Below are 22,992 nucleotides of genomic sequence, written 5' to 3' on the forward strand. Positions count from 1 at the left end.
TAAAGATACAATAATATAGAGCAGTACATTTATTGAATTGGATCATTGCAATATACAAATGTTCTCTATATGTACAAAATAGTGTGGATGTTATGTGGCCAGTAGTTTCACTGCTAGTTCTGCTGGTACGTACTCGCACATTTGTTCTCTAATTGACCACTCCACACTTTGTAGTATTAACTGGAACCTTGTTGGCCCATGAGTACGTTCACACTCATCCAATTTCATTGACACAGCTTGATGTAGCTCAACCGTCCAAACTGGATCAAACCGCTCCAACTAACCAACTACTAATGATTGTACAGAGCAAGCAATGAACTCACTTTCTTTCTGTTCTCACAATATCCATCATGTTCTGGAGTCTGCTTGATTTTGTCACCGCCACTGGGTGTACACAAGTTGCTGTGACGGACAGAACTGTGTGCACATGTCTCAGAGCACAATGACAAAGCTCACTCAAAGAGGACATCTTTATCATTCCAGTCGCACATATCATGCAACACTTCCACACACATGTTGAACAGTACTCCAAACCGTGATAATACGCACCTAATGGGATGATATCCAAATGACGCACACCGTGTAGGTCCCCACCTGTCATTGATGGGCAATAGTGTGGAGATGGCTAGTCCAACAATCTTGCGTTGTTCTAGTGATATAATGATGTTAAGTTTACTGTGCCACAAGTCAACAAATGAGCAAAATACATCTTCAACCTATGACAACATAGTTAAATGATTGTTACAAACCAGTGTCCACCCACGTTCTGGTGTAGTTGTGTACTAGCTTGTTCAATTAGAGAGAAGAATGTCATTGAAGAGTAATAGAGTAGGTGTGCTAATGTTGTGAAGTAGCCGGACATGACAGGTGGGTGGTCCTGGATGATCACATGACATGATTTCTGCTACGTCATTATACTAACCTCTGCTCGCACTACAGCTAGAAACACTGTGAATAATTGTTGATGGATTAGTTGTGCTCCGGCAAGATGTGATGTTTTGATAATTCTATTTAATACCTACAATAACAAGAAAACACGTTGGTGACTTGTGGGTATGGTACTGGGCACACCTCCAAAATGGCTACCACACAGTCTCGTTTGACATCACTAATGTACTCCTGACAAGCACTCACTATTATGCCCCCACATGCCTGCAAAGGATCAGTTAAAATTCACACATGCATGCATGCACGCGCACAAAACACACCAGACCTGCAAGAAATCAGCTCCACCTAGAATACAGTAATGTTCTATGATCTTAAAGCAGGTGAGCAAACTCTCAGGAGACAGATCTACATACTCAACCACTACACATTACACTATTAACACTATACAGTACAGACCTGCAGCACTGGAACCACCTGATAACCCCATTACATTGGACATGTTCTGGCTGAACAGATGAACCAGCTCCAAACTTAAACTACTTGAATACTCCAGCGTAGTTAACCTGATAAATAACATACTAACACAACTTGCAACATTAGCTCACCATAGAGTGAGCCCATCTTCACCAAGGTAGACATACGAGTCTTGTGTTGGGTCAGTTGCTAAGGTGATCACTGGTATGAGCAGTGAGTGAAGACTGGTTGAGATATTGCCCAGTCCCTGAGTGATCTTCATTAGTGTAGTAAGAATGGAGCAGCGTAGAAGATTGTGTTTGGCCGACTGTTCCCACAACAGTGGCATCTGCTGAGCTATGGTTAGTACATGAGGTTGGATGTGATGACCAGATGACTCTATTATCAAACTGATGACCCGTAACACCTTTAACTGTGTGTAACACATCACCCATATTGGTACTAGGTTGTTGTGGTAACACTTACTTTAGTATCACAGTCTTCCACGTCAGTCAACAACTGAAGTAGATGGGACATCATGTCTGATAGAAACTGTACAACTAGTTGAGCATACAGTTAACAAGTGAACACACAACATACAGGAGAGAAGTCTTCTGCAGTGAACGTGAAGTCATCCACCGCTAAACTAGTTAAGGAACCATGACAAAAATGTGACAGCACTAAAGGATACAAGAGTAGAGTGATTGTGAGGCAGCTAGCCGGATCTGTGGGAGAATTTAGTAACTTAATTTGTTATCATTACTGCTAACCAAGAGCCGTTCACTGGGGTGCAATAATTGTAATAAACAGGAGTAAAGTGAAGGACGTAATTCTGTTGACATCTTTACTGATACCCAGTGTCCTAGCAACCACACAACACGATACCGAACCAGCATGTACCTACAATAAAAATATATGGTATCATGTACACACCACACATGAATGCATGCACAAACACACTATCATTTTGATATGGACTGATGACTGTTCTATTAGAGTATTCCAATTGTCTGACTGCTTTATTAGAGTATTTTAATCACAAACATAAAGTAGTGTACCTAAAATATATTGCAATTCATGCAAGGACTGTGCAACTTTGAAAGGGGACTTCGCATTTTTTATAGCACACACACATGCTACATTACACACAAAGCAAATCAAAGCCTTTGACTACCGATAACAGCTTAAGGCACTGGGACACCTGTGCGTTACTCAAGTGTTATGAGTCATAGTAAGCAAATCCTCCTGGGGCAAGACTGGTAACCCACAGGGGGCTATACCATGTCTCATAGGCAGCACTACTCATAGGTGAAAGTGTGGGCACCTGAAGTCCCACCTGGACCTTCATCCATTATGCGAAACATTTGCATTCCCCTGGAACTTTCTGCCAGTGATTTACCATTTTGGGTGTAATGTCTCATGTAAAAACACACCACATACATGCATGCTACCTTTGATCAGTGATCTCCAATTCACGAATCAGATATGTGGAGTACCAATTATCATAATCAATCTCATCATACAGTTCATATGCTGCCAACCCCACAGCACGATATACTGCCTCCTTCTCTAGTAGCTCCTGATCCGTAGAAGAAAGATCTCTTCCTAGTAAGATTCTTTCATCAACAAATATATAATACCTTTGTGTGTGTGTGTGTGTGTGTGTGTGTGTGTGTGTGTGTGTGTGTGTGTGTGTGTGTGTGTGTGTGTGTGTGTTGTGTGTGTGACAGTGAGTACCTTGAACTTTATGTAACATTTCCATGACAATGGGTTTGACAGTGTCTTGAAACTGAGAGAAGATAGTTAGGAACGTCACTTCTACACAAGGCTGGTCATCAATGATATAAAGTTCAGCAGTCACATCATTTCAGTATGTACATACCTTTACAGACACTTCATAGATCTCTCCATCACCTTCACCCTGAACTGTAAGCAGCACATATAACATCACTTATCATTAGTAACAGTACCGAATTCTTCAGGATTCTCCAGCCCATGTTGTATGTTCTTCAAATAAATATCAACAGCAAAACATCAAATAAAACCATAAAGCAAACGCAACAAATGCTCAAATACTATAATGTTTAAAAGGTTCTAACAAACAATAAAAAGTCAAACAACACACAATGACACTACCTCATTGTTTAGAATGAGATAAGAGGTGATCAATTGATGTGTGATCTCTCGTAACAAATCAGATTTGAACACTGTTGTACGCACTAGCTGAGCCTGCATCACTTCTGCAGGTGGTAACACTAACAAGTGGGTGGGGCTGAGATCACTTGCAACACATCAATGACATCACTTACCAGATGATAAGATATTTGAGGGCATTTGATAATCCTCACACTTCAGAATTTGTCGTAACAGTTTCATACACTGAACCACAAATTTGTCATAAAGTTTATCTAACAGTGCACATATGCATGGCATGTAGCTAAAATGGGTGGGGCTCACTACCTGCTCCGGTGGAAGTAAATACATAGGAGATTATCAGTTGATAAGTGTGATTGAGGAAAGCGACATAGCCAAGAGGATGGTGAGAGTGCAGCTCCAGCAACTATTGAATGTGTTTACAAGGACGGGTGCCTTAAATAAATAGAGTACTAACTGTCTTCATGGAAACTGTGATCATGCTCTCCATATTGTCTGCCAAGTGTGTGTCACACCTCTTTCCTAATAAGGACATGCTCACTATGGCTAATAATAATAATAAACAAGGGCACTCACTGTAGTCTAAAAACAGTTTGATACGATCAAATAACACACTGACAACAGTCTAGTAACAATATATTGTACATAACTACAATATTAGTAATATTAACATACCAAGACTTCAGCAATAACATGGAAACGAGCAAAACCAAACACAATCAATTGTCGTAAAACTAGAGAACAGGAAACAGTAAGACATTGCTGACAGACTGGGGGCACTTACTCTTCAAGCAATTCTTAGCACTCTCAACATTCACAGCTAACACAGCAGCAGGCTACACACATATAATACAAGCGACACTTGTTGGTTGACCAGTACCTCGGATGATAACACTTGTTGGGTGTGCCTCTCCCACAGCTCTGAAATGTTCACAAACAACTGCTCTGTTATCTGAAGTGGAGTAAGATAAAGTTAGGATTTTTAACACTTGAAATAGTACACTACTTACATTATAAAACATCTTTCGGTCATTAGCAAGTCTTCTTCCAGCTAAAGTCTTTACAACATGTTTGAGAGTGAGAAGTGCCCTTTGCTGCAATAATGCTGACTGGCTTTGAATTGACTGAAAGTATTTTAGTCAAATGAAAAATGTGGTCAATTCAGCAGGTTTTACCGTTGATAGAATAGGCAGCAATTGAGGCCATTGCTCGGGGCAATCCATTCTCGCAATGCGAGAGATCAACACAGCTAACTGTATAGACACCTAGCAACATACACGGTAACAACTTTTCCAGCCAGTGAACATGATAAAAACCTGATTAACTGGTTCTTCCATTCCTGACAGTAAATGATGTCGTATGGTTTCTTTCTCATCTGGATCTATTGGACTACATGTCATGTTGTCAAGTTATGACACTTAATTCACCAAGAACCACTTAGCTTATGCACCTATCACCCTACTCCAGGTCAGGTAGCATTTGGGGACAAAAGATGTAGGGGCATTTGCACAGCTCTTCAATACCTGATGGCTCCTTTCCTCCAGTGTCGGTCCACACCATTTTTAATGTACGTAATAGCCATCCACCTAACTGCAGTCTCCACATTATGATCAGTGAATATTGCCTATAGCTATTTTGTTATTGACAGATTTAGTGACGTATGGTTACCGATAGAGTCCGATAGAAACCGGGTTGTCCTTCCCAAGACTTCAAAAGATCTTCTCCGCGTTTGAGCAAGTCTGGATCTTGACTGGTGGCCGCTATAAGCGCCTCAAGAACGATACCATCACCCATTATGACCACTCTATGCTCACATGGTGCCTCGTCCCACCGCAAACACAATCGAATTAACTACGAGTATTGTTGACACATCGATTGTGGGTTGTAATTCTTAATTAATAATTAATTAGCACAACAAACGAAGTTACAAAAATTGACACAAAATAAGTTACAGTTCCTCATCATCTGGTTCATAACTGGTAGGCTGCATCTACAACACTACATGATCACATGACAACTTAACTAGTGTGACTCACATGATTTGATACTGTACTAACTGTAGCAGCAGACTTTTTCTCCTTTGCCTGATAAGTGTCAATATAATGTAATGAGCAGTAGTTGAGTGGTGTGTGTGCGTGCGTGCGTGTGTGCACACATGCATGTCCATGCTTGTGTCTTACTGATGATGGTAATGGCCAGTGACTTTCTTCTATTGCTCGGGAAACACACTCTTCCATGAATAAGTACTACAACAGTAATCATACTAGACAGTTTCATTAGACTGACCCTTACATGCTTGCTAAACACTCGGACTAATTTGGGAGATTTTCCTTCTCGATTGTACCGAAATATGAATGCTTCTTCCTCCAAATCTGCTTCGTGATCTTGAACCATTTCCCATGGGAAGCTATGCTCCTGCTCCTGTAAAGGGGTGGGGCTGATCACATGACCCACAAGAATACTGCCACACCTGGTTAGTACCATCAGTATCACAAGCTTGTAGTTTGAGGTGGGAGAGAGACACAATCACTCTAATGTGTCCATCTTTCCTGGCATCACATTTGCAGTGGGGGAAAGTGATAGAGTTGTATGATGGAAGTGATGCTATCACACTGAGAAACTGTCAGTCAGTCAGTCAGTCAGTCAGTGAGTTAGAAACTAACTACATGCACCCACCTCAGCTTGCTTGCCTTGTAGCCGTAGTGATTGTAGCTCCTGTGTATAGCTGCTCACATCAATCTTCCGCTGATTCACCTCTTCTACTGTTTGTAAGAATATCAGTTCACATGAAACGCTGTCCTTCTGTACAATATGCTTCTCCTACAGTGAGGTGGGAAATAGCAGTTGAGAACTGCACCAAATACACAGTACTTATTTAGAAAAATGTCAACCAAGTTTTTTTACGTCCACAGAAATTTTACCATCAATTGTGAATTTGTTTCTGAACGGACTGTCCTATAACCAAAAATTGGTTCAACAATAATACATTTGCTAAATCTTTCCTGTATTCTTAATGTTACACAGACACAACCATTTCAATAATTGTGTGTGTATTGTAACGAGCATCAGGTTATGATAAGTACGGATGTGGCCATTCTTCATTGGTGAAGAGATATTTATGCAGTGGTCAAGCAGATCAGCCATGGGTTTAAGAACACATTTTGAATGCTCCTGTGGATGAACCTTTCATTGTCAAAATGATCTCACACTGCATTCAAAGTTTTGCAAATAACACCCATGATCCAAGAACAAGTTGTCATCTTTGGATGAGCTTTGTGTGTGTGTGTGTGTGTGTGTGTGTGTGTGTGTGTGTGTGTGTGTGTGTGTGTGTGTGTGTGTGTGTGTGTGTGTGTGTGTGTGTGTGTGTGTGTGTGTGTGTGTGTGTGTGTGTGTGTGTGTGTGTGTGTGTGTGTGTGTGTGTGTGTGTGTGTGTGTGTAGTATCACTAGTACAGTACATGCAGTAAGTACTTTATTGAATATTATACAGAAATAGGTTGCATAATACACACACATGGCATCACAAGTCCCAATATAAACTCATAGGACTTACTGCACGTAGTTTATTGTGTGCAGGAGTTGCAGTTAGCTAGGTTGAGGGTTCAAATCCCACCATAAGCATGGTATTTTGCTCAAAAATTTCAACAAAAACAGTGCTTCTAAACTTCAAGACTATATACTTTTTTAAAGTTCTTGAAATGAATGTAGTATTAGAGTAGCTGACTGTTCTATTAGAGTATCTCAATTCTCAATCTCTTCCACTAAAGGTGAGGAAAGAATTTGCATTATATTTCATTCACGTTTTAACAGCAATTGCACTTTGCTCCTATTTTGTCTCTTACTTTTGATGCCCTATGATTTAGTCAGCAAAAATAAACACCTTCTCTGCAAAATTTATTTTAGTAGCTGATGAATACGGAGGACCACATGCACACCAACTCCACTACCCCAACAGGTTGGGAATGTTGGCGATGCTCTTGAGATACTTCCTCAACTGCAGCTCCTCCCACTCTAGTCAGCTGAGCTGGATAGTTTTAAACACAATAATGAATCTTCTCTTGAGTTGCACCTGTGGAATAGTTAAAATGGCCATCCACAGGAAACAAACATGGTGAGCATCTTTCTGATATACCAGTCTACAAGAGGGCCTGAGAAGACATTCCACAAAGCACTTTATAAACTAAGTCTGTAAATTAACAAAGTTTGGTCTTGTATATAGTATAGAGTAGCACTGTTGGGAGGATTTGGTTTTTTGACCATGTTCAAATCTGTGTACTACATAATTGTGTTTTACAATGTTGGCTTTGGTGCATTTAATGGACCCTGTGGTGATGACGATTTCACAAGAGCCAAAACGGCCACATGAGCGAATAAGGGATGAGTTAATATATAATATCACACTGCTCTAGCCTCCTCTGTAACCCTTGGCATTATTACACATACTTGAAAAGATGCGTGGTTTACATTTGAATGTCAACTGTCACAAATGAGACTAGTCTACCTGCACTGTTATCATTAAGCCTGCAAGTACATCACTTGGCTACTGTATATGCTATTGGAGCTGTATTATGGTGCATGCATCCATAAATGCCCAAGACTTACGCATTAGATTTTACATCATTCCATTCAAATTCTTATAACTCGACACTCGCTTGCACTACTTCCACGAATCAACTGCCATTTTATTCCTTATAGATTGGCGTTCGCGATGGTACCAAAGATTGCTTTCTTGAACAATAGTAAGGTGTTAAAACATCATTTTAAAACTAAATTCTTCATTTATACTTAAGAAAACCTGCTGTAACTTCGTCCCTGTTTACACTACAGTGCTGGGATAAACATCAAAAGACTCATCACGTCATGGCACATCATGTGGTATGTAGTATCATGTGATTGCAGCTTAATAAAATAGCGGAGCAAGACAAAAACGCGATTGATGCAAAATGAATCTTGTCAATTACCAGTGTGATGGAAGAGGAAATAAGACCTTCAAACTTTATGGAATTGCTTCTATACAACTGTTTGTGTTAGACAAATATCTTCTGTGAGATTCAAGAACATTTTATTGAAATTCTTGTGATCTTTATTGTAAGTCAATAGCTTTTGTATGCTGCTTGAAATTTCTTTTTATAAAAATGATGTGAATGTGACTGAAACTGTTATACATCAAGGCTACTGTTCTGTATGGAAAATATCTTCTGTGAAAAGTTGTGTGATATGAAGGAGAATCTGTGCAGCACCTCGAGATTTATGGTAGCACAGAAATTTCTCGAAATGTATATTTGATGTTTAATCAACCACGCCTCTAGGGTGTGTGTCATGACCTCAGCCTTCAAGTATGTTATAAGTCAAGTTAGTTTCCACTTGGTGTCCCAAAAATGATGTACTAATATTTATCTAGAAGAAAGTTATGGGTGTTTTAATATTTGGGCATTTATGGATGCAGGCACCATATCACCAGCTGTATAACATTAGCCATTACTATGTGGGGTATAGCAGTGTTAATGCTCAAGTGAACCGCTGCTTCAATCATCTGGTTACTCTTTTGTGGTGAAGATGTTCACACATATTCATCCTCAGTTGACCAGTACAATTCTTGAGACTTTCTTAGGCATTGCTAAGAGAGTCTCAAGACAGCAAAAGGTATTGACACTGAGACATTCAAGTGTCCTTCACTCACAGAAGCATCACAATCAACAGCAATGTGAGAGGGAGGCCACGTAAGTGATATCAGTAGCTAATGACAGAAACTTGCAACAAGTTTCCAACCATGCAGCCAAACACCACTTTGAGCCAAGAAAACCAATCTATAGCCAGGTATCCTAATGGCTGAAACAAATATACTGCAAAGGATTTTGGTATTCAGACAGTAAAATTGGCACTCGAGTACTTCATGGGTTCTGCAATATCACTTTAAAAAGTTGTAAACAACTTATGTTCCAATGTTATCACATAGGTGTACCCGTACATAGGCAGTACTTGTGAGTACTTCTCATACTTGAATAGTAAAAATCCATGATTGTTTCAGCCCTACTATTACTCTACTTTGAACACAGCCAATCACCATATACAAGCCACAGTATACAGGTGTGTATATGGGAACGTATATGATTCTGTGGCTATCTTTACATATGATTTAAAGCTGGAATGCGGGGTCTTCAAGTTACTGCATTGTTTTCATGGCTGCATCATATGAAGATAAAGACAGCTTCAAGCAGTACACAAAAGGTAGTGGGAATAGAGAAGGATTAATAGGTCTATAGCACAGGAAAGCCACATTTTGACAAAAAAATTGATTCCACAACTTGAGCCAGTGTTCTTGAGAGTGAGTAAATGAACCAAAATCAGCTGTAAAATTCTACAGTTTAACAAATTCTGCAGGAACTTACCATTTTACAATTTAAACACATACTATAACTTAGCCATGGCTTAAATAAGAAACGTATGCATTTGATACACATCACTATCGGGATTCTAGTATTACTATTTGACTGCTACGCTGTGTATTACAAGCACAAAAGCAACAATGTGATAAACTTATCAAAAATTACTACTAAGGGTGAGCTGGATCTTGCTGTAATATTTTAAAATCAGTGATTAAAAGTGTACTAAAACAATCAGAAAGAGATAATTCTTCTTTGCTTCCGTGCCCTTGTTTTTCTTTGATGAAATAATATACAAAAAAATGCTTGCTTAGTTCACAAAATTTGTACATTACAAAAATAACCTACTAGCTACAGTGCACACAGTGAAGGTAACTCACATGGACAGCAGAAAACAGCCATTTGCGTAATGACAAAACCGCCTGGGATTGAGATATCTGATGGGGAAACTCCCTTGGTCCTAGTTTGGAATCTATTAACACACAACAATTCATGTACATTATCATGTAACAACAAACTCACAAAAGTTATTATCATGCATTCTGAACAATGAAAAGAATCGCATGTTACTTTCACTGAGACCAATCTCCTTAGCAACAACCTAGAAAGATAAAAGCACACTAGCTGCTGTACAAGATGGTCAATAAGTCTTACTTGATACACAGCAGGTGTTGATGATTCCTTGGGCACAAACACTTTGCAGATTTTTCCACCAGGTAGTGTAACCTTGACCTCTGCTTTAGTCTCTTGTGGTGGTGACACTGGCCTAGCTGCTGTAGCAGTTGGTGATGCTGGCCCCTAACCAACCTCTTGTCAACACATCACCAAAGCAACATCTACATTGTTACCTGGTTACCAAGTTGAGGTATACAGAGGAAATCTTGTACTAGATCACTCTCAAAGATTACTTTAATTCCACACACTGCATCACACAGCAGCAATGAAAGACCCACACGGACTAACAGTGTGTATGTGTGTGTGTGTGTACACGCACATTACCTTTCTCCATATAGTCTTCAAGACCTCGTCTACGTGTGTCTACCTGTGCAGCACTTAATGCAAATGGCCACTTAGCAGGCAACCTTGGAAACAAAAAGTCTGGAAACTGTCTCTTTAGCTGTACAAGGCCACTAACAATAAACAGACCTGATATTACATTATTACTCACATTAGCATGTAAGGCATCAAATTCTCTATATCTTCTCTGAGCTGTTAACTTACTGGCCAAATGGATGTTAAAAACCTGCCACAAACAAATTGATATCACGCTATAATAGGCCATGTTACACCAGGAGTTTATCAAGTCTGAATGACATCTTTCAGACTTGATGAGCTCTATAGTTAAAAGTACACCTACCACATATTCCTTCCCATACTCATCTGTCTTCTTCTCATTACTGGGTATTGCTAAAGGAACAGATCGTCGCTCATAGTACTCCACTGAAGAGGGATTGGGTGTGGAGTCCACCTCTAACTTGGCCCTCTCCTCATCCGTAACTGATAATATTGATAGACTGACAACATTACCACTTCTCTTGATCAGCTGTACAACTGTCTGGTGGTCGGAACCCTCTACCTGTACTCCATTGCTAAATATACAGAATATTGCACATTATAGTATGAATGATATAAAACCCTAATGCCTAATGGAGTACATATTTACAGTTAACTATTCCGAAATCTGCCTTTTGAGTTAAAGTACAGCATTATTATGTAGTATAAATTAATCAACATAATAAAAATACACATAATCACACAACACACTTACACTTCCAACACACGGTCTCCAACTTTTATTCCTGCCTGATCTGCTGGTCCACCTTCTAGAACTGCGCTTATATACTGCATTGGCGCATAAAGCACCCCTCCAATTGATTTGAGCTGGCCACCTTCAGACACTTGCCCTCTGATGTTGAATCCAAATCCATGTGATCCCTTCTCTAGTTTAACCTCCCTCGGAGGTGCTTCCGCGGGCTGCTGACTAGAATCTTCGTCCATAATACATTAAAATGAGTAGTGTTTTCGTGTAACCATGCAATGTATCTTTCTGACGAGATCTCTATAAATAGCGCCCCCTTCTTCCCTCGTGACACTCGTCTACGCCCCTAAACCTTAATCTCGTGACCGTTCTTGGCGCTTAAGTAAGCGCCTTGCGCGAAAAGTAGAAGTACTTAGACTAGATGAGCGAAGTAATCAACCTTCAGTTAGGCCATTACAGCAATTTTGTGGGATCCCATCGCTGGAACATTCAAGTATACACACTCACTGTAGCTGAAGTCTTGTCAGTGTCTCTCCTTTAGGAGTCACAATTTTGCTATGACCCTAGCTCCAGAGAAGCACGTGAAGTAAATCACCACTGCACTTTCAGGGAGGGGAAGACTATCCACGTGAGTGTAGTGATTGTGATAATTGGAAAGGCTGCATGGTTACATCCAATGAAAAAAGTAAAGATAAAAAAAGAAGTGGCTAATTACATGTAACTAAGTAATTGGTATTACAAAATCTTTGTCATAACATGAGGAGGTAGTCTTTAACAGTTCTGTAAATTACTCTTGATAACTGGTGATATTTGTAAAGCTGGTTCCTGCTGGTGGACAATAAAGAGGATAATCATTTCATTTTACGCCTCTGCTTCATGTGGTCCAATTAAGTTGCAAATTTTGTGATACAATTATGAAACTTTCCACACAAACTGTTATTTTTTTTAATATAGTATCACCACTGATTTGACCTTTGGTGACCTTTACAACCTTTTTTTGCATTGAACATTGAACATTGATCATTTTTTGTTCTTTATTTCTTTCAAGTTAAAGGTGCTGATCTAAGAAATAATTCGGCTTTTGTTTGAAGTGAACCAAAGTTTATTTTTATTTATTTATTTATTTATAAGGCTTTTCAGCATGGGTACAACTACATACAGATACAGTGGTTACACATTCATGAAAATAATATTAGTCCATGCTGAGGGTCCACTAGCAACCTGTGCTAGTGGCCTGAGTATGTTACAAAAATTAATTACTTAACTACAGTAAGTTACTTATTTATTTAATTATAAATTAATTAGTATGTAACTACAAGAGATCAAAGTTCATGACAAGATGATTGCTGACACAGTTACCACACGGACAGAGATAATGATATTTGTGTGGGTCAGTAGAATTGAAGTTTGTGATAAAATGATTCCAGAGAAAAGATTTGATGCGTCTTTTGATGGTTTCTATAGGCAAACTTATATCAATGATTGGTAGGGAATTCCAAAGGCGACAGATTCGGTTGAAATAAAAATGACGCTCTTTATTAGTAAAGGATATGTTGTGGTATAGCTTGACTGAATTGGATCTTGTAGTACTATGGGAGAATGAAATGTAGAGGTTGATATTGAAGCTTGGAGTGGGATGTTTCAGAGAGTTGACAAAAAAGATTATGTCTGATATTTCAAAGATGTACATTAATGGAAGCAAATTGAGTTTTGTCAGCCGTGTTTTGTAGTCTGAGGAGAAGTCTTGTAAAATATATTTAGTTGCCCTACGTTGAAGTTGTTCAATTTTGGAGATGTCTTTTAAGAGATGAGGTCGCCACACTGGTGTACAGTATAGGAGCTGCGATCTTACTAAGGATATATATAGTTTGAGCGTAACCGAAGGCACAATGGTTTTACAAAAGGTTCTATGTACAAGTCCCAGAGTCTTATAGGCTTTCTTTAGAATGTAGTCATGATGCTCGTTCCAATTGAGATTGTCACTAATCAGGACACCTAGGTCTTTATGCAAATGGGAAGTGTTTATAGGATTGCCATTGATGTTATAAGTGGATGTAAATTTACATTTAAACGACAGATGGGTACTTTTAGAGGAATGAAATGACAATAGAGATGTTGTGCTCCAATTTGATAAGCAGTTTAAATCATGTTGTAAGAGCTGCATGTCGCTTGGTACTTTGATATGTTTAAAGCATTTTGTATCATCTGCAAAAAGAAAGATTTTACTGTAAGTGATGGCACAGGAGATATCATTCATGTAAATAATGAATAATAAAGGACCAAGTATACTACCCTGAGGTACTCCTGATTCAACAGGGAGAAGATTGGAATTACAGCCATTGATTGATACAAATTGAGACCTATTAGTAACATATGCCAGAAATCATGACCAGAGTTCACCGCCAATATCGAACATACGAAGTTTGTGAAGTAGATGTGAATGAGAAATAGTATCAAAAGCCTTGGTGATATCCAGGTAAATGATATCCAGCTGATGACGAGAGGTAAAAATGTCAGATAAAACTAAAAGGAGTTGTTGTACTGATGAATGATTCTGAATAAATCCAAACTGGGCAGGATTTATTCTGCTAGTAACATATCCAATAATTTTATCGTGCAGTATTCGTTCCAACACTTTAGAAGTATTACTGAGTAAGGATATCGGTCGGTAGTTGTTGATATGGGTAGGGTCACCGGATTTAAACACAGGAATTATTTTGTGAACTTTCCATTCACAAGGAAGATAACCAAATTTTAATGTTAGATTGAAAAGATAGTGAAGAGGTTTATAGAGGACCGAAGCACACTTAGAAAGTAGAATGGGTGGGATGCCGTCTGGGCCCATGGCCTTGGATGTGTCTAAGCTTACCAATGCTTCATAGACATCAGCTTCAGTGATTGTAATATTACAGAGTGATGCAGGACAATAGGAGTTAAAAGAAGGCGGTAAATCAGTGGAAGTGTTATTAAAAATTGAGTAAAAGTAATTGTTGAAAGCATTGGCTTTATCATTATCACAGTCGAATGTCGTAGAATTGTGATACATAGTGGAGGGGATAGATTTGGATTTTGTAAACCCTCTGATATATTTGTAAATTTTGGAATTGTCAGATGTAGTGACTAAATTGGATTCATATGTCATTTTAGCATTGCTGATCTTTGCTTGAAGCAGGTTTTGGGAGGTTTCCAGCTTATTTTTATTGTACTCAGTAGAGTTGTTGTTAAATTTACGTCTAAGAGAGCGTAGACAGTTGATGTGGTGTCTAATGTCGGAATTGAATCACACGGGCTGACTATTAGGTTTAATTGTAGTTATGGGAATAAAATGTGGTAGAGCATCTTTAATGGTGTTGCTGAGGTATGACCACACAAATTCAATATCTTCAGACATGAGACAAGGTGTGAAATCAGAGTTATATAAAAAGTAACACAGGTCATTGTAGTTACCTTTAGAGTAATTTAGAATTGGTGTAGCCCTTTGGTCACTGTCATTGTTCAATGATGAATGAGAGTCAAAGGTTATGACAAAATGGTCTGATGGGATAGGTAAAGGAGGATCACAGTGTATTCTTAGATTCAAAATGTTGTCAGGAGCATTGGTTAGGACTAGGTCAAGTATGTTACCAGCTATATGAGTAGGTTCATCTATCATTTGAACAAGGTTAAGGTCAAATACAACGTCACAGAAATTTGATGAAAAGGGGGATTGACCACATAGGGAATCCCAGTTGATATCTCCTAGATTGAAATCTCCCAGTAGAATTAAATGGCCAGTAAGATCCCTGAGGGTGTTAATGTAGCTCAGAAATTCTTGGCAATAATCAACCGATGAATCAGGAGGAATATATCCTAAGCAATACACAGTTGGTAAAGTAGATCCAATACTGATAGTTAGCATCTCTAGGTTGGTAGGGGATTGTAACACTTGATATGGTTTAGAAGATTTAACAGCAAACATTACTCCACCACCAAGAGTTTTGCGATCTTTCCGAATGATTGTATAGTTGTTAGGTAAAATTTCATTATCAAATATTTTTTCAGATAACCAAGTCTCAGTTACTGCGATAATATCAGGAGAAATAGAGTATACATAGTTCTGAAACAAATCCATTTTATTGACTATACTACGAGTGTTCATTAAACATACATGATCTAGTCACTTGGGCTGGTTACTGGTAGTGGATGAGGGATCAGGAGATGCTAAGGTTATTAATGGTGTTAGTTGGTCCATAAGTTGTGAGGCAGCGACAGGTTGGTCTGTAGGGGCTTGAGGTAGACTGGTAGGACAGGTCTGAAAGACAGAGTTTTTGACTTGGCCATATAATTGGTTATTCACAAAGATGCTGTTGTTACGTATCCTGATGATACTTCGACTGTACCCTTTCTGTAACAATTCCCACCTTTCCTTCAGCAAGACTGCCTCCCTTGTCCTTTCCTCCGGAGACAGGTCAGGTTTTATAAAAACCGGAGTTGATAAGGATCTCTTGTTGGCTAGGACTTGGTTGACGTGAATAACACTACGGAATTTGACAAGAATAGGCCTTGGTCTTGGCGATTGTACTTTGAATTTTCCAAGCCAATAGCAGTCCACAATGGTCCCAGGGTCAGGAGTAACACCCAGTCCACTGAAGATCGATGACACAGAAGATCGATGACACAGAGTCAAAATCTTTTTGGAGACGAGCCGGTCTGATTGTATTAGTAGGACATTCTTCAATTCCGTATACCACAACATTAAATCTACGGCCATTTGATGAGTTCATATTGGAGGTTGAAGCCAAGGGCCTGCTACTGGCTGCAGATACTATGGCTCCCTTGTCAGTGTCGACTGATTTGTCAGCAGAAGTGCTGACGTTTTTGATAAAAGCAATTGTTTCTGCTAGGTCTTTTTCAAGCTTTGCACTACGAGTAGCAAGGTTATCGACCTTTGAAGAAAGGTCGGAAACTTCAGGTTGATCACAGGGACCAATTTTAGAAGCTAGCAGCTGTTTGAAACACACATTGCACTTGTTGGTTTTACACAAGTAGATAATGTTATCATTGTTGACTGATAAGATTTCATTGAGAGACTTGAAATGGCTTTTTGAGATACCTTCACAAGTTGCGTGTACCCATGAGTAACATAGGTCACACTGTATTGCTTCGCTGTTTTTACCCGTACTAGTACAACGTTTATTACAACATGCACACATATCAACGGTCTTACTTAGGGCCTGAGCCCTTAGAGTATCAGGGGAGACGTTATCATCAGGTTTCTTTCGCTTCACGCTATTCCTGTCAGTAGTTGGCGGCTTGTTCATGTTGACCTTTGTCACTAAACGTTCGATAGAGGCGACTCTGTTGATGCACCCTTCGTATTAGAGGTGTCTCGTCGATATAAATAATCACAGCAACGCAAATCCCGGGTCTTAACTCTTCTTTGCTCAGAGAGGAAGACCCTAGCCAATCTTCGCGTCACGTGATTCAATCAAGTTATGATCATTTTCATTAGTCAAATTCTTTGAATTTATCTGCCCTTAATGGGGATGGGGGGGGTACCAAGGGTAGGTAAATTATAGAATTTCATGGCTGATGTATGGTCATAGCACAGGATGCCAGTATTCTATCAGTGTAAAACTCTTAAGTTATCTGCGTCAACATGTCAAATTCTAATATATAACTTTGTCATCATATATGACACAATGCTCACACTATGCCCCTCGACTAACTAAGGAAGTCAATGAAAATTATAGGGTGTAGTAACAAAATTAGTAAGGGGATGGTGACTGCTTGTTAAATGTGCAAAGCTCGCTTAGCATGTGGAGATGTGCTTTCTAGGGGATCTGGGAGCAAGAAAATTTAATCTTCTGAGGCAGTTTTGATTGAAAATAAATCTGAACGTTTTGTTATATTCATGAGATTCACTGCAGTAACACTGGTATTTCTCTTTCTCAGTGCATGACTACTCTATTAGAGTATCGGACTGCTCTATTAGAATATATTGATCTTTAAAAGTGGAGGGGCTAAGCCCCCTGCCCCCAAAGCCCAAACCATTCTAGCAGAATTATTGTCTAAAGCACAGTGGCAGTCGCTTCTTGTCCTCTGTCATTACAAGAATTTTGTTCAAGTGGATGACTTTCTCATGCAGGTGTTATGAAGCAACTTTGTGAAGTTTCTTACATGTTGTACCTTGCCAGACGAATCCGAGGAATTTTCTATGGTGCTTAGCTATGGACACTGATAGGTAGGCATCCTTCAGGTTGACCAAACACATTCAGTCATCCCTCCCTCACTCTGCATAGTCCCTCCATCTTGAAATGCAATCTCTCCATAAATTGATTGAAGAGTTCAGAGAGATCCATCCTGAATTGCTCTATGCACAGGGCAAGTTGCCACTGCTACTTCCTTCATCAGTATGTCTTGAGTGTCTTTCACTAGTAACTGGTGCTCTTCCTGCGTTCTTGGAGTTGGTGTTGGGCTGACCTGCAAGTGTGTATGCTCTACCATCACCACACCTTCAGCACCTAAGAATCTGAAGTGATCTCTGAGACTCTCTGTGCTGAAAGAAAAATTATGAATTTTGTAGCTAAAACTCTGGTCTCTTGACTGGACAGCTTTGCTTTTTAGGGGCAATGTGATTATGGGGTTACGGTTTGTTTTAGTGCTGGTTTTCTTGATAGTCATATTTGCTCAGGGTGCTATTGGTAAAAACAAACAAACAAATAAACTATGCAGATTTGTCTTTTCATACTGGTAGAATCCTTTCCATAATTTATTTGGCGGTGCAGCAACCTTGACTAGTGCTAACTTTTGACCCCAGAGGCTTTCTCCACTTATCTTGCCTATCCACTGTGACCAGGGGCTTCAGCTCAAAGACAATGCAATCTCATCAATTCTCATGCAACCTTCTTATGCTCAGTAGGAAATAGCATGATATTTGCCTAAGGAAAAGAACTCTCTGGATGACCAGGACATCTTGTCCTTTATCTGGGGATTAACCATATCTACAAAGTTAGTGGGCCCCACCCCCAATCGTGTAGAAAGCATTCTTTACACCAAACTGAGTGTTCGTGAAGTTATGTTTTGTTTGAATTTTTATTCCTTCATCACTTCAACTGCTAGGGTTTGGTGTCTGAGACTTTGCAAACAACTTACTCAGGATAATTGACTCATCTCTCCCACTCATCCTACCAGGGTGAGGTGTGGGTTGGCCAATGGCCTGGGTCCATCAATTTCTTGATCATTCACACATGCTGTGCTACAATCACTGTGCAGCAAAGTGAAAAATATAATTGGATAGGACTTCATTCCTTCACAATTTTTTGTATTGTGAAGGAATGAAATCCTGTGCATGAACACTTCTTTTGCCAGCCTGTGCCATTTGGTATACCGGTATAAATTTGTGTATAAACTACTGATATGTCTGTTGATTATGTGGCTACTTTAGGGAGTAGAGACATACACCCCTAGACTGATTGCTGTAGATCTTCAAGGTCAGTTAGTAGTTGCTATTAATACAATTGTAGACATGTGGATTATAGGGAGCCTATCCAACTTGAAACAAGATGGAACACTTTATGATACAGACAATACTGCTGATGTTGAGAGCGAATTGTGGTAAGATATGTTAGCTTTACAATAGTGTTTCAAATGAGCAGTACACGCTGTACCTTGTGCACCCTAGGGATGGTGCAGTGCAAGTATGCAAGGAGGAAGGCAGTGATCAGGTTGGAGATGATATTTGGTCAAACATACTTACTACCAAACTACACCCAAACTCCGTCACACTGTTGCCTGGTTACTGGTACAACAAGTACATTAGCTTATTGCTGGTTGTTAATTGATATGTGATTACCTCGTAGTCCTGTACAACCATTTGACTGCTTTCCTGCTGGTATAGATGCTGCTCAGAGTCCAAAGGTATTGTGCAATGGATAGAAGAAGACAATTATGAATGCATGTACTAGTTTATTAGAGATATTGATGATCGGCTGCATTTCTTTTCCGAAGAGTGTGACAACTTACAGGTTTGCTGCCCCTGCCATTACATCTGTCCACCAACACTTGTATACATGTAGGGATTCCAGTTGCTTGTTGACATGCAGGACGGGTTTGGCGGTATGGCTGCTGAAATTGCTGTTCACCTACTGCAGGAACTATATCCAAAGAAAGCTGTTTTGGTAAATGGCCTATTCCCTCCTTCCACTGCGTTATTGCAGGTGTGTGTCATTTTGGTGTGTGATGGTTGCAATTGTTCACTGTCATCAGCCTCATCAGCAACATTACAAGATCTTAAACTATGCCATGAGCATTGCACAACTTTCAGAACACTCATCTCTCCTCGTCCCCATCTCAACTGTGTGTAACCCTTGGGATAAAGATGTTGGCTCCCACAGGGTATTTCCCCATCTCATTTATGATTTGACACGATCATATCACACTAGTGCTATAATTGCTGCTGCAGTGGACACAGCTGTGTTGCCTTGTTACCTGGATACTAATCCCTGCCACATGTGGGACATGGCTGCACCACTGACGAGCCTTGGTCGAAAGGTGTGTCATCATCCATTACATGAAGTCACATGATTCCACATGATTATATTATATATATATAGGTTGGTGCTTTATCCTGTTGTCTACCACTTCCGTTGGTTGCCAACAACAACTTGACTACCAGCCTGGGTGGCCACTCTATCAATGATCATTTCACTTCACTGTTACCTGGAGGAGCAGTGGATCAAAGTGTATGTATAAAATGTTCTGGTATATATTGATGATTTGATGAGGACCCAACAGGCCTAAAAGTTAAATCGAGATTATGTAATATTCCTTTACTTTTTAGCACAAAATGCAGTACTTAACTAATTCAAGTAAATGTAAAAGTCTGTCACAAATACAGAGCAGCCATCTATAAGAAGGCACCGCTTACTCCAGATCCCACTTTTCTCCATGGTAAGGCTATGACAAATGTTGATACAGCAGGTCCAAAACTGGAAAATAAATATAAATCATGTGACCCTTTCAATAGAGTGCTAAGATGGCTATAGGCTCATGAATACTGTGCATGCAGCCACGGCAAAGTGAAGGAAATATGATATCCTCACTAAGGCTTTAGCTCCTGCATTTGTGATGCTCTAATAGAGCAGTCATATATCAGTGGCGGATCTAGGAATTTATAAAGGGGGTTTCCAGTTTAGAAGGTGGAGATATACACTGACATGAGATACGCAAAAGTTTGCACTACATTGTCTGATTTGGTAAGTTGAGACCAAAAAAAAAAAAAAAGGTCACAGCCAATTGATAGTACATAAAATACCTTAAATAACTTGCTACACACTGCTTTAATAGCTACTGTGACTGCTCTATTAGAGTATCTCGATCGAGGCGCACACCGCAATAATTAAAACATTTAATTGTTACACAATCATTTTCAAAGGAGGTTTCCGTGGAAACCTTGAAACCCCCCTAAATCTGCCACTGTATATAGTCTAATAAAACAGTCATGTGTAGCTGAAATTGATTTCAGAAGGTTTATATGTTTATTTATTTTTCAACCTGCCAGGTCTCTACTAGAGGATAAAGAATCCACAAAACACGATTAATTTGGTGTGGCCTAAATGGGAGCAATGCAACATGTACATGGAGGGAGGGCTTTGGGCATTGTTGCTCATCTTGCTCACATAATTTCAGGCCACTTCTGCCCTTGTCAGATCATCTATTATATTTTGAGAGACTTGCTGCATGTAACATGTACACAGGTAGACTTCAATGCCTTTTGTACTTATGAACTGATCACAAATCCTTAATGTGTAGTAGCACTATTGATGGACACTTGTCCCATTTGGCCATTTCTACCCTAATCCTGACTGTAACTACCGTTGTAGCATAAGTATGTAATCACTACATGAGACCAACAGCTGATATGACGATACAAATGCATGAGTGAGTAACAAATGCTGTCATTGGTAATATGTACTGAGCAAACTTATTAGCTGTAGCTGCTGGTCTGTAGTAGAGTTGTTTAAAAATGGACTCCCACCTCAAGTCTGCTATCTTCAAGATATCTGTAATGTGTAGACTTCTGCTTGCTGCAGCTAAAGCTGAAGCTACTCTGACTGAGTGGGTTAATATATCCACACCTGCCTTCTTCAGGGAATCTTTGAATCAGTGAGCTATATTTTTGGAACGTCACCAGCTCAAGTGGCTTATGTAAGAGAGAAAAAGAGGAACTGGAGTATCAGGCTGTATGTGTCTGTAATTCTTCACTTTATTCGTATGCTTTGAGGCACTGTACCACACAGAGATGGCTTTCCCTACTATTCTTATAAGCTTTAGTTAATGATGCAAATTTATACCACAGCCATCCAGTGTATATGATCTAGATCTAAGGCCTAGAGCGTACAGCTCAGATGTTTGGTTTGCACTGACTAGACCATTAAGAGTGCAGTTTTTCAGATAGATCCTTCAAAGATAGAGCATCGTTTCTACCTAGACCCTTGATTCTAGTGGGTGCTTACCTATCGGGGTTGATCTAATAGGGTTATGGGTCATGGAAACAGCTGACTGTACTTCAGTCCTTGTCCTTCCCTGAAAGGTCTGACAAGAAGTCATTAAATAAATGCTGGATTAACTTCTTATTCACTGCACCAGCTGACCAACTGGATTGATAGGCTGTGTTGGTCCCTTTTCTTTATGCAGCCAGCAGAAGTTCTGTGACCATTCCATAAACTCTTGTCTCTGCAGGCAGCACTCTTGGTCTACTAAGGGGTGAGTTTTGTGTTAGCAGGTTGGAAAGTAGTAGTGAAATATCTGCTTAACTCTCTATCAGAACTGGAAACCATGCTTGGGAATACCACCATGGTACTACTACTATTATGGTATTCCAAATTTTCGGCAGTCATATCCTTATTGACCAGAATGTAGTGAAGGCATAACCTTCAAGTCTAGGAGCTATATTATTTTTAATTTATTTATTTATTAAGGCTTTACAGCACAAGTCTGTTTAAAGTTGTTACAGAAAGTGTGTTTGAAAAGGTGGAGAAAGAAGAAAAAAATCCATGACTGGACCTAGGCGGCCTCAAACCTGCAGCCATCCGATTAACGCTCGAATGCTTACAGGAGTCTGCCAGGTGGTCGGGATGTTTTCTCCCTGTAAATTTCATGTATATGTATCCAAGGAACTCTAGATATGCACCATTAACTTATTACACTTGTTAAAATAAAGTACACACAAAAGTACATAATTAGCTATTCAGGTTCTAAGCTATTAGAGCAGGCCAAGTCAATTGCTGGATCATGCAAATTCTGATGTCTATGATGGTGAGACCTTGACCCACATAAACACATTATGAAAGAACGAAGCAAAGAATAAGACAGTT

General features: G+C 39.5%; 3 protein-coding genes across 5 annotated transcripts in view; 1 reads left to right on the top strand and 2 right to left on the bottom strand.

The window, feature by feature from the left end:
• On the bottom strand, positions 1–5,374 carry LOC136261866 (importin-11-like). Of its 2 annotated transcripts, none has more exons than XM_066055947.1 (31): positions 5,164–5,374; positions 5,019–5,119; positions 4,812–4,884; positions 4,671–4,760; positions 4,506–4,619; positions 4,376–4,447; positions 4,280–4,331; positions 4,171–4,229; positions 4,072–4,120; positions 3,953–4,017; positions 3,802–3,901; positions 3,651–3,749; positions 3,478–3,596; positions 3,312–3,348; positions 3,224–3,267; positions 3,079–3,169; positions 2,793–2,946; positions 2,112–2,241; positions 2,033–2,066; positions 1,942–1,982; positions 1,828–1,893; positions 1,494–1,774; positions 1,345–1,451; positions 1,214–1,293; positions 1,072–1,152; positions 923–1,018; positions 764–877; positions 595–716; positions 457–549; positions 324–402; positions 1–279 (listed from the first exon to the last, which is right to left on the bottom strand). In XM_066055947.1, exons 1-31 carry the CDS (start codon positions 5,287–5,289, stop codon positions 91–93), a joined length of 2,958 nt encoding a protein of 985 aa, XP_065912019.1. In that variant the 5' UTR covers positions 5,290–5,374; the 3' UTR covers positions 1–90. The 2 variants fall into 2 exon arrangements, with proteins under 2 accessions (XP_065912019.1, XP_065912020.1); XM_066055948.1 differs by having other exon boundaries at positions 5,019–5,125; positions 5,164–5,288.
• On the bottom strand, positions 5,371–11,999 carry LOC136261876 (sorting nexin-27-like). Its single transcript, XM_066055963.1, has 14 exons — positions 11,645–11,999; positions 11,234–11,465; positions 11,045–11,119; positions 10,876–10,993; positions 10,725–10,798; positions 10,531–10,674; positions 10,399–10,477; positions 10,257–10,348; positions 6,172–6,315; positions 5,966–6,115; positions 5,788–5,916; positions 5,676–5,741; positions 5,532–5,579; positions 5,371–5,485 (listed from the first exon to the last, which is right to left on the bottom strand). Exons 1-14 carry the CDS (start codon positions 11,872–11,874, stop codon positions 5,444–5,446), a joined length of 1,623 nt encoding a protein of 540 aa, XP_065912035.1. The 5' UTR covers positions 11,875–11,999; the 3' UTR covers positions 5,371–5,443.
• The window catches only part of LOC136261877 (protein misato homolog 1-like), a 15,850-nt gene continuing 4,838 nt past the window's right edge, over positions 11,981–22,992 (top strand). Inside the window, exons 1-10 of one of the 2 annotated variants that reach the window (XM_066055964.1) lie at positions 11,981–12,128; positions 12,177–12,263; positions 19,062–19,107; positions 19,156–19,231; positions 19,299–19,427; positions 19,477–19,534; positions 19,582–19,641; positions 19,693–19,833; positions 19,883–20,167; positions 20,230–20,358. In XM_066055964.1, the coding sequence (XP_065912036.1) occupies positions 12,057–12,128; positions 12,177–12,263; positions 19,062–19,107; positions 19,156–19,231; positions 19,299–19,427; positions 19,477–19,534; positions 19,582–19,641; positions 19,693–19,833; positions 19,883–20,167; positions 20,230–20,358 (1,083 nt within the window). In that variant the 5' untranslated portion in view covers positions 11,981–12,056. The remainder of the gene's footprint in view (positions 12,129–12,176; positions 12,264–19,061; positions 19,108–19,155; positions 19,232–19,298; positions 19,428–19,476; positions 19,535–19,581; positions 19,642–19,692; positions 19,834–19,882; positions 20,168–20,229; positions 20,359–22,992) is intronic. The other variant, XM_066055965.1, reaches the window with a different exon arrangement.

This window comes from Dysidea avara, chromosome 7 (assembly GCF_963678975.1).
Source record: "Dysidea avara chromosome 7, odDysAvar1.4, whole genome shotgun sequence".
Taxonomy (NCBI): domain Eukaryota; kingdom Metazoa; phylum Porifera; class Demospongiae; order Dictyoceratida; family Dysideidae; genus Dysidea; species Dysidea avara.